General features: G+C 36.9%; 1 protein-coding gene across 1 annotated transcript; it reads left to right on the forward strand.

Moving 5' to 3' along the window:
- Nucleotides 1-3,019: 3,019 nt before the first annotated feature.
- On the forward strand, nt 3,020-6,078 carry LOC131434274 (uncharacterized). The gene is made up of 4 exons (XM_058600937.1): nt 3,020-3,238; nt 3,291-3,303; nt 5,527-5,660; nt 5,716-6,078. The coding sequence occupies exons 1-4, from the start codon at nt 3,020-3,022 to the stop codon at nt 6,076-6,078; spliced, it is 729 nt and encodes a 242-aa protein (XP_058456920.1).
- Nucleotides 6,079-12,465: the final 6,387 nt, after the last annotated feature.

Genomic DNA, 12,465 nt, shown 5'->3' on the forward strand with positions numbered 1-12,465 from the left:
AAATGGCTTGATGAGTGTTATCCAGACTCTGCACCGGGCGAAGCAACAATTCGTAAGTGGTTTGCAAAATTTCGTACTGGTCATATGAGCACCGGAAACGATGAACGCAGTGGACGTCCAAAAGAGGCTGTTACCGATGAAAACGTGAAAAAAATCCACAAAATGATTTTCAATGACCGTAAAGTGAAGTTGATCGAGATAGCTGACACCCTAAAGATATCAAAGGAACGTGTTGGACATATTATTCACGAATATTTGGATATGAGAAAGCTTTGTGCAAAATGGGTGCCGCGTGAGCTCACAATCGATCAAAAACAACAACGAATTGATGATTCTGAGCAGCTTATGGAGCTGTTCTATCGAAATAAAACCAATTTTTTTCGTCGATATATAACAATGGACGAAACATGGCTCCATCACTTCACTCCGGAGTCCAATCGACAAAATTTAGAAGCATTGAAACTTAACTTCGTATTTTTGTCCAATTTCTATGGATTCTTCAAGTTGTTGATTATAAAATTTTCCTTTTTACCTTTTTTTATGTATATAAAAAATAGGTATAGAATTCGCTCAAACTTTCGAAAAATTTTCCGAGGCCCGGAGGGCCGAATGTCATATACCAATCGATTCAGCTCGACGAACTGAGCAAATGTCTGTGTGTGTATGTGTGTGTGTCTGTATGTGTGTTGTCAACTAAGAGGTCGAGATCTCAGAGATGGCTGGATCAAACTAGTCGCTAATGAAAGGTCTCCCCGTCACCCAGAACACTATTGAATGGTTTTGAGATCGGATGTTTACTTTTTGAGTTATACGAAGTTTTATGTCAAAATTTTCAGTTTTTTGACAGTATCTGTCACATTTGACCTTGAAAACAAAATATGTTTCCAGACTTAGATTTCGCTCGGAAATACCTATCCAACAAGCCATAGATTGTTAAAATCCATCCATTTTTAACGGAGATATCGATATTTTTGTGTAAGCCTTATTCCAGTAGAAGAAATTTTGAGCGCTGTATGAAAAAGCAATGCTTGGGAGCAACATGAAACACGATTTTTTATACTGTTACATATAATTGTACATATAAAAGTACCAAAAAGACTGTGTACAGCATCCATTTTTATGACAATTTGCCTCGGACCAATTTTAGCACGGTTCATTTTTGGCAACATAATCTTTCGAATATGGCATATGTAAACCAGATGATACCAGCATTATCGAGTTGGAAGTAATTCCATAATTATATTGATTTAAACTATTTACAGCAATAAATGCTGGAAGAACATGACTTCCATATACCATACGACTCAGTTCGTCGAGATCAGCAAATGCGTGTGTGACATATAATTTCACTCAATTTTCTCGGAGATGGTTAAACCGTTTTCTACAAACTCAGATTCATATGAAAAGTCGTATACTCCCAAACAAGGTTCCTGAATTACGTCTGGATCCGACTTCTGATTGCGGAACCACAGGATGATATGTGAAACGAAATTAAAATAATGCAATTAATTTTTCTCGTAGATGGCTGAACCGATCTAAGATTCAAATGAAATCTAAGAATCATCTATGATTCAAATGAGAGGTCTTAAAATCCTATAGAACCTCTTACTTTTTAGTCAGATCCGACTTCTGGTTTAGAAAATGCAGGGTGATTAGTATAAAAATGTCCATTTCACATAAATTAATCAGGTTTATCGGGTTTGCAGATTTGGATAGTCGATTACCAAATAAATTTATTTCAGTTTGAGCGGTATTCGTTTTTGGATTCGGAATGTACCCCCAAATTTTAATTCGCACTACAATTTCTCAAAGATGTCTACACACTGCTCAGGTGAATTTAACTGATTTCGGCTACACCGATTTTAGAATTCCGGTTCCAGTATCGAATCGATTCTCAAAGCTCAATCATTTTCTCAAAAAAGACCAAATCGAACTTCAAAAACAAATATTACAGGACTTAAGGTCCCATACAAAATTGGTGAATTTTATCCGATTCTGGAATTACAGATGATGAGTTTATAAATTTCATGTAAATTGTTTGGCGTAATAATTTATGGCCATTCGAATCATTTTGGCTATGCTAATTCCTGAATACCGGCTCTGGAAGTACCATACATAATGACGAAAAACTCTAAAGTGGAACTTACTTCGACATCTCATGGAATGTTCAATCGATTGTCGCACGCTAAGATTGAAATTCGATATGTTTTGCAGTTTCGGCATTACAGGGTAATGAGTAATTAAAATCTAAATTTGCCGTTTAAAACGACGATAATTAAAATAATGTCATGAGAACTAAAACACCTAAGAATATCCATGCAAAAACACATGCGTATTAATAAAAAAAGGTATCATCTCACTGCTAGGTGGATTAATCACGTTTTTGAGTATCAAAAAACTTTTGCCTTGAAAGTTTTGTTTTAAAGCGAACGGCAAAATGATAACATATTGTGATGAGTTGATATCATATTAGGATTTCAATCTGATGTTGCTATCATAATCTGATTTCAATTTGTTCTCATTTTGATGTTAGACTTTGCTCGGGATGCTAGGCGAGCGAGAATTATTGATCCTTATCAAGCAGGTAATTATCGAATGTTTATGGCTTGGTTCAACTTTGTATATGAATAGGCGTTACTGTGGAGCGGTCAACTAGGTTTAGCTAAGTTAAGAGTATTTATATATTTACTTTAAATGTCGTAGTTTTATTAAATGGTTTTGATCATTTCAAATACTTTGAATTTTATTTTTCGTCTCCATAATTTGTAATAGTCGCAACTGAATATTCTATGAAAATCTCTTTCCTCACAGATGTAGATTGAGCGATCTCTACAGGTAGTCGGAAGTAGTGTCATATGTGTGATCTCCAATGCTTTGCAGCAGTTGTCATGTTCTCATATTAATCAGATGATCAGTACATGAATATGTGCTTGAGAATTGACTAATATCACGAACCATTTGTCGCATTGCCCACTATAAAGCACTTGCATTTTATTTTCATTCACTTCAATATCTAACAATGGCCGAACGAGTGTTGTTGCTTGTTTTGTTTCAATTACTAACAGCTTTCCAAATTAGTTGGACTTTTGTGGAAGTAACTGTAGAATTTGACCGTATTGATGTTATATTCAGTGCGATTGGAGATTTCTCCAAGCTTCGAGTAACGAAATTCAACCGTACGACGCCAGTTCTCAATGGTACCTTTGACATAACAATAGATTTGGATAATACACTTGAGGTGATTTATATTTGTCTATCTCTAAAAACACTTTCAAAATGAACATTTACAGGGAGGAGTAACGAGTACGCTTCTTAGAAATCATAATTTCCGGTGTCCACTGTATCTCATCACAGACCTATCAGAAGTTAACAAATCAAAGTAGCATAATTACAGTAGATGTTTTTTTTAGCCAACAACGTTTCTGTTTGATTTTTTTTCATAAGGCAATATACATTAGTTTTTCTTCGCCGTAGCATCTAAGCAGACTAAGCAGATCGTCACTGAAATGCACAAAAATCATATATACCCAAACAATTAAAAAATTTGAAAAAAAATAAATCCACTGAAAAAACGTACACCTTTTGACACGAACACGATTCACGCCAAATTGAATTGACTCAGCGTCATTCAGCTATCTGATGTCTCTTTGTCACATAAAAACGCGTTTACAAAGTCAATCCATAGATCGAAATAATTGCTGGTTTAGAAGATATTTAAGCTGTCCGGTTTAGCCCCGTGTCCGGACTAACCCGGTCTTCCCTACCATTTTTTAACAAATAAACATATTTGAATGAAGCTTTGATAATCAACAGATAATAATAAAGCTTGCTTCATTTAGACTTGGAACAAACTTTTGCTCATATTGTGGCGCTCATGGTGGACGGATTTGGAAGTTCTTATCGCCCACGTGTCGCAAATCGGCTGTACTTTGTACACAATCAACATGGAAGCCGAATGAAGGGGAAAATTGTGCACAGTTATTTGGAAAATCCATTGTGGTCAGCATCTAGGCTAGCTAAACAGCTGAAATTGCCCAGAAATACCGGATGGCGCGTTATCAAACGGTATAAGGAAACATTGACGACGATTCGGAAGCCTCAAGCCAATCGTTGGAGTAGAACTGTCGACCGGAAACTGCGTGGTAAGATTTTGAAAACGTTTAAGAGGAATCCTAATCTGTCGGACCATGATTTGGCCAGAAAATTCGGTGCTGCCCATAGTACCGTGAAGAGAACTCGACTCCGGGAAGGAATCAAGTCGTATTGAGCTAGCAAACAGCCAAATCGGACCATAAAAAAGAATAGTGTGGTCAAAATTCGTGCTCGGAAACTATATGACCAGGTGCTGACCAAGTTCGATTGGTGTCTTCTGATGGACGATGAAACCTATGTCAAGGCTGACTTCGGGCAAATCCCAGGTCAAAAATTTTACTTGGCAACGGCTAGGGGGGATGTTCCAGCCAAATTTGAATTTGTTTTTGCCGACAAAATTGCAAGAAAATTTATGATTTGGCAGGGCATTTGCAGTTGTGGCAAAAAAAAGGAAAGTTTTCGTTACAAATAAGACAGTGACATCGGAACTGTACCAAAAAGAGTGTCTCCAAAATCGAATTTTGCCTTTCATTCGATCCCACGACCATCCCGTAATGTTTTGGCCAGATTTGGTAAGCTGTCATTACAGCAAAGTCGTTCAAGAATAGTTTGCAGAGAAAGGGGTCCAGTTTGTTCCGAAAAACCTTAACCCACCCAACTGCCCCCAGTTCCGCCCTATTGAGAAATACTGGGCAATCATGAAGAGAAGTCTCAAGCAAAGGGTCAAAGACATCAATCAGATGACGACCTGGTGGAATAAGATAGCTAAAACTATGGACGCCTAATGAGCCGTGTTACAGGAAAAATTCGAGAATTCCTTCGAAACCGTGATGAATAATTTTATCCGTATTTTTTCTTAAAAGTATGAAGAAAACGCTACATTTGTATAAAAAAAAGTTCTTGAATTCAATAATAAATAACTGAAATACAGACAATTGTCTTTGTTCCAATTCTATCTGAAGCATGCTTTACATCAATATCAAAATAAGCAATTATTTTAAAACTCATTACGGAAATCAATACTCGCGGCATGGTGTTTTCACACGCGTTGATTGCCATGTCAACGCTCATGGAAAATGTGCCAAACCAATCACCGAACATCTCGTGTAGTTCTTTTGAAATTATCCTTTGTAATCTGCAATCAAAAATTGAAATTCACTGAAAAAAAAATTAATGATATTTGCATCCTGTCGGCTAATGATTTTTAGTGTCAGATGTGTGATCACTAAAGCTTCACAACGCTTGCCATGTTCTCATATTAATCAGACGATCGGTACATAAATATCATTGATTTAATTGCCCATTATAAAGAAGTTGCATTCTATTTTCCATCACTTCAACGTTCAACAATGCACGGACGAGTGTTGTTGTTTGCTTTGATTCCATTACTAACTAGTATCCATAATTGTTGCACTTACGTGGAAGTGATTGTAGAATTCGATCGTGTTGAGAATGAATTCAGCGCTATTGGAAATTTCTCCACGATTCGCGTCACAAAATTCAACCGTACGACACCGGTCCTCAACGGAACCATAGAAATTAAAATCGATTTGGACAATACAGTTGAGGTGATTTAAATTGTTGCTTATATCCACAAACCTTGTTTTTAATCAGTCATTTCAGTTCGGAGTAGGGTGCGCTAGAAGCGCCTTAGGAAATAACCAGTTCAACATGCTTCCTTTTAAACTTGCACCGATGCCGCTTTGCCATTTCTTCGATTACTACGCCAAAGACTATCAGCACATTTACGCGAACAAAACTAACTTCCCTCAAATCCCCCCGGAAGGATTGTGTCCTATTCCTAAAGATGTTTATTGGGTTAAGAACTTCGCGCTGGATTCATCAGTCATACCTTCTGTGATTCCAGAGGGTTACTATCGCTGTCATATAAATATGTACGTAATTTCTAATCGAACTTTACTGTTACGTCAAGCATTCTACGGCAGAGTTCGGAAAGAACTCACAAGATCCAAAATATTTCAATAAATTATACATTTGATCGATCCTAGCTCAAGCGTTTAATAAATCCTACCAAAAGCCTCGAAACTCGGTGTTTTGGATGTAGGCGTTGGGATTAATCACCCGGGGTACCACTTAACTGTTCTTATGGTTCCTTATGCCTAGGGTAACCAAAATTTGAACAAAAATGTATTATTGAAAAACTTTACAAATTTGTTGAGTCATTTCGGAACGAAGTTCGCTTTGTACATTGAATTTTTTCTCCATTGATCATTACAGTTTTCGCATTTGATGTTCTGTAGTAAGGTTTTTTGAACATGCACTCCTGTAAGCAGTCATTTACGGTAGTTGTAATAATTTCAAGAAAATCTTTCCAATAAACTATTCTATGTATCATTCACCTTTACTCTTGAACGATAACAAGAGCAGAAATGCTTAGAAAATCATCAGACTCGACGAAAATATCTGTAAATTGTTTTAGCTGTAACTTCATTTTTCAAAAGGCACGGATGAGGTAGACATCAATCTGTAGGTTTTAATAAGAGCTTTAAAAAAAACCTATAAAAAAATCGCAACCCTGATTGTTTTTTTAATTTAATTTTTTTGGTTCATTTTGAAATTATTGAAAAAAAAAACAAATTTTTTTTCAGTGTATATTTTTTTTGAGTGCCCTACAACTTCTTCCTGGACTCCATTTTTGTACGATGAACGGTTTCCGAATTACAACGAGAAGAACTTGATCATTTGCATGCACCCGTAAACTATTTTAGCTGTTACTTCTTGATTTTTCAAAAGGCCATCAATCTGTAGGTTTTAATAACAGTTTTAAAATAAAAATTATCAAAAAAAATTAAAACCCTGTTTTTTTATTTAACTTTTTCGGATTATTCTGTAATTATTGAGAAAAAAAACCAACAATTTTTTTCAGTGTATATTTTTTTTAGAGTCCCCAATCGATTCCCTACAACTTCTTCCTGGACGCCATTTTTGTACGATGAACGGTTTTCGAGTTACAAACGATTTGAAAAAGGCAATTTTTGTGAAATGCAAAAATACATACGCCCTTTTTAAAAATCAGTCGTGAGTCAGATTGACCTCTCCATCGGTTCAAAACTTATGGTTTGCCATACTGAAGCCATGTGCAAAGCTTCATCCAAATTAGAGAAGGCCCTTTTTAAAAATCAGTCGTGAGTCAGATTGACCTCTCCATCGGTTCAAAACTTATGGTTTGCCATACTGAAGCCATGTGCAAAGCTTCATCCAAATTAGAGAAGGTCGTTTCTGATTTTGTCACTTTTCGTCTAGTCATTCCTGAAATTGCTCAATACCGATTGATTTATAGAATCGAGTACTCTCTAAAACAGTAGATCCTGATTCCGTCATTTCTAATTCATTGGAAGTCAGTTATTCTATGAAAAATAGCTACTAACATTTGCATCCTGTCAGTAAATAATATTTAGTGACCGATGTGTGCTGTGGGATGTCCAAAGCTTCACAACGTTTGTCATATTGTCATATTAATCAGACGATCAGTCGTGAGATGGGAAGCGTTACGTTAAGTTTTAGAAGCTAGAAAGAGTTGCATACGATAATTTTCTTGAATTGTGGGTTCCAAATTATATGAGTTATTTTGTGAAAATTATGAATGTTAAAAACCGTTATTACTCTTGCGGTGAACGAGTTACTCTTAAGGAGGTCATAGGTGTTACGAAGTGTAACATACGTCGCTCTTTTGTAAGTTATAAGCGTTACATGCCTTACTTTTTTGTGAATCATAGGCATTACAAAATGTTACATGCGTTACTTTTTTGTAAGTTGTAGGCGTTACGGAGCGTTACGATGCGTAACTTTTGAGCAAGTTATAAACGTTACGAGGCGTTACATGCGTTACTTTTTTGTGAATCATAGGCGTTACGAAGTGTTTCATGCGTTACTTTTAAGTAAGCTATAAACGTCACGAGGCGTTACATGCGATATTTTTTGCAAGTTGTAGACGTTACGAAGCGTCACTTTTTCGTGAATCATCGGCGTTACGAAACGTTACTTGCGTTACTTTTTTTGTGAATCACAGACGTTACGAAGCGTTACATGCGTTACTTTATAGTAAGTAATAGATGTTACGGAGCGTTACGATGCGTTACGTTTAGTAAGTTATAGCCGTTATGAAGTGTTACATGTGTTATTTTTTTGTGAATCATAGGCGGTATGAAGCGTTACATGCGTTATGTTTTAGTAAGTTATAGGTGCTACGAAGCGTTACATGTGTTACTTTTTTGTGAGTCATAGGTGTTACGAAGCGTTACAAGCGTTACTTTTAAGTAAATTATAGTTGTTACAAAGCGTTCAATGCGTTACTTTTATACGAATGTTTATGTGAATCATAAGCGTTACAAATCGCTACATGCGTTAATCTTATACGAGCTAGAAGTGTTACAAAATGTTACATGCGTTACTTTTTATGAGTCATAGAAGTTACGAAGAGTTACAAGCGTTACTCGTTTGTAAGTTACAAGTGTTACCATGCATTACATTTTAGTAAGCTTTAGGCATTACGAAGCATTACCTTTTGTAAGTTACAGGCGTTACGAAGTTACTTTTTGTAAATTACAGGCGTTACGAAACGTGACATGTGTTACTCTTAAAAGTTTTAAGCGTTACGAAGCGTTTTATGCGTTAGTTTTTAAGAGTTGGAGGAGTTACGTGAGTTACTTTTTTGTGAATTATAGACCTTGGATCTTTCCCGAAATCAGAAACAGAAACGAAAAAAAAAGTTCGACAAATATTATCGGGTTTTTGATCCTGTAGATTACTCCGTGAGATAGAGGTTTTGAGAGTTACGTGATGGTCAAAACTCTACTGTCGATAAAGCACGCAGCGAAACAGAAGCTGGTTCTATGTAGTCAAAACCACATAAAATGGGGGATGAAACCGGGGTAAAATAAATGATAATAATAATAATACATACGATTGCACTGGACGACCCGAAAGAGGAAGTGCGCGAGCATGCCTTATTTAAGCAAGATTCTGCAGATGAGAAAGATATCCTGCCGCTGGATCCCGCACATACTTATTTAGGGTTTGTAAAGATGAACGCAAGCTCACTTCGAATACATGTTTTCCTGAATCCATTATTATACGCCAGAGAACAGAATGATTACCCGAAAATAGATTAAAGTCAGCACGAGTGTTCCGAAGCGACAGTTATTGGGGTATCGCCCTCGTTCACCTAATTCGGCTTCCTCGTACTATTATCTGTGCTCAAAAGTTAAATTATCTCTGAGAAATTTAAGGGAGTTTCGTTTTAGAATTTCAAACCACTACTTCCGGAACCTGAATCCGAAACCAGTATAACCAAAGTAAATTTGTATGACTATCTACTAATACCTTATGATCAAAAAAGAACCGGAATTTTCATTTTAAAAATTCCGCGCTTGTCCAATCGATAAACTTTTATTCTCTCAACGTTGGCAACACTTTTATACACATTCTTTCAAATTTTGACGCATATCGTACGATTAGTTTTTGTTTGGCGTCCATACAAAGAAGTTGAAAAATTTTCGTGTGGCGATTTTTATAATGGATGAAAATTTAGAACAATGTGCGTGCATCAAATTTTGTGTTGCAAATGGATTTAAGTGTTCCGAAACGTTGAAAATGTTAGAAAAGGTCTTTGGTGAATCGTGTCAATGAAAAACACAGGCATACGAGTGGTATAAACGCTTCAAAGGTGGTCGTACAAGCTTGGATCATGATGAGATCCCTGGCCGCCCAACAACATCTGTTACTGAAGAAAACATTGAATCGGCGAAGCAAATCGTGTTGCAAAATCGTTCTGTACCGATTAGAGAGATTGCTGTGTTGTTGGGCATCTCTTATGGATCAGCCGAACACATTTTAACTGATGTTTTGGGTTTGAAACGCGTCGTTTCTCGGCTGGTGCCAAAAATGCTGAATTTCATTCAAAAACAGCGTCGTGTTGATGTGGCCAAAGAGATGATTTCCAATGCAGATAGTGACCCCACATTCATCGAATGCATCATAGCTGGTGATGAGGTGTGGATCTATGAATATGACGTCAAAACTTTTGTGGATGGTTGTGCTATATAAATATTTAGGGGATCTTAGACATTGTTACAAACATAATATGACAGTAAACGTAAAGAAATATAATACAATAACCGTCTCTCTGGCACAGTCACAAATTTTTTTCAATACTCCATAATGACAGTTCCAGTGGAAAAGTTCAAAGTGTATATTGAAAACGCCGGTAAAAAGCACACCGAGAATTAAGTAGTAGTAATCTGAAGTAGTCTTCAGTATCTTTATCTCCTGAAACGAAACCCTCCTTTGGTACGGGACTGGACTTTTGTAAAAGTGATTGTAGAATTTGATCATATTGAGACTGAATTCAGCGCTGTTGAAAATTTTTCCAAGCTTGAAGTAACGTAAATGATATGAAATAAAAATAAATTTGGATAAAAACTGAATGAGTCATTTCAGCTCGGAGTAACGTACGCTAGAAGTGCCTTGGGGTTTAACCAAGTCAACATGCTTTCTTATAAACTTGCGCCGATGACGATTTGCAATGTCTTCATACACTACCTTGATCAAAAAGTTCCCGGAATTTATTCAAAAAATTAAAAATACAACATTATTCATCGAAATCGATATTGTCCTCTACAAAGTACTCCTCTTCGACTGCAACACACTTATGCCAGCAGTTGATCCAATCCTCGTAACATTTTTTATATTCAGTATTTGGTTTGGCCATTAGAGCCTTCAGCGATTTTTCCATAATCTCATCTCGGGTGCTGAAACGCGTTCCAAGGAGCAAGGGAGCCAAATCAGGTGGATTCGGTGGTTGCTCAATGGTAACGTTTCGTTTTTTAGAAAAATCTTCACGGATAACGATGGCATTGTGTGACGGTGCGTTATTATGGTGCAAGTTCCACGAGTTATTTGTCCACAAATCTGGCCTTTTTCAGTGAATTGCTTCACGCGAACGATCCAACTTCTCTGCCATTTCTCTAATAGTCAATTTGTGGTGTACGGTCATCCATTCTTTGATTTAGATGATGTTTTCGTTGGTTTTCGATTTCAATCGCCTACCACTTCTCTCATCATCATTCACAGACTCACGGCCACCTCTGAAACGTAGGTGCCACCGATAAACGACTGTTTTCTTCAGAGCAGTGCCGTAAAAATTTATTCAATTCAATTGAAACTGAATGTGGAACACATTGACGATCTCTCTACTGCAGTAAACTTCACATTCTGACACACACAACGTTCGCTGACGTACCGAACGGGCGGCATTCAGTTCATCTTTCGTTTCTCTTCAAATCGAAGCTCAGTTTAACCACCGTCAGTTGATCTCTTGAAGTAACAAAATATCTCTTTCAATAGTGTGAGAACGGCCTTCAAATGAGCTTCATGTAAACATTCGAATTGGTTCAAGATAAAAGATGAAAGACGAATCAGGTAGATGAAATATCAATTACAGAATACACATAAATTAATTGTTTCCTCCTTCAGTTTTAATTTTTAATACTTTACTCCATTTATAATTCTATTCATTCGAACTTGCTCACTGCCAGCATCGAAGACAATGAAGCAGTTAGATTACTCGGCCCTTGAAAGTGAGCAAGTGAAACTACAAATGACTAGGTACGATTATTCAACTGACGATGAATTCTGGGAGCTTAACTTGAAAATGGCAGCAAAAGTCATATGAATTTGTATCGAAATGATGACAGTCAGTGGGCATAAATTTCATTTTCATCTGATATCATTCGATTGAAAATGAATTTTTACCGCACTGGTGGCATTATGTATCTCGATTCGACTATAATTTTATCGAATCGACCACGTTTCGTATTATGGTTCTTGATTCGAAGTCCATCATCGAGCTTCATTCGACTTCACTCGAAGAAGTATTAGATTATTGAGAAGTTTTGGCATTATGGAACCAAAAAATCGAGCTCGTCAACGACTGAACTCGAAAAGAAATGGTCGACTTTCAACGGCACTTCTCATTGCTTAATTTTCTTTAAGGGTTGAGGCCAGTAGGTCGCGTTAAACCACGTGGCTCGCTGTGCGTATTACATTTCTCTCCATGCTCCCTCGCAAATGTGCAAAATGACTCTTGATGTGGCCGGGTGGCCAAGAAAGTTTTTATATTTTCCGTTACAAGTTTGACTACATCACATAAAATCCAACGAAGCTGCCGCTTGTTTGGCAGCCTTTTTGAGCCGATTCTTTTTCTCCCTCATGTTTCGTCACGTTACCAGGGAATTAAAATGGCGCCGCCATAGGAATCGACTTACCTTTACAGAAATAACTTTCCCTTCACTTTTATCGCGACAACATGTATGTTTTTATGCACTAATCGCATCTAAATTGAATTATCTAGAC

Source organism: Malaya genurostris, chromosome 3 (genome assembly GCF_030247185.1).
Source record: "Malaya genurostris strain Urasoe2022 chromosome 3, Malgen_1.1, whole genome shotgun sequence".
NCBI classification, from domain to species: Eukaryota; Metazoa; Arthropoda; class Insecta; order Diptera; family Culicidae; genus Malaya; species Malaya genurostris.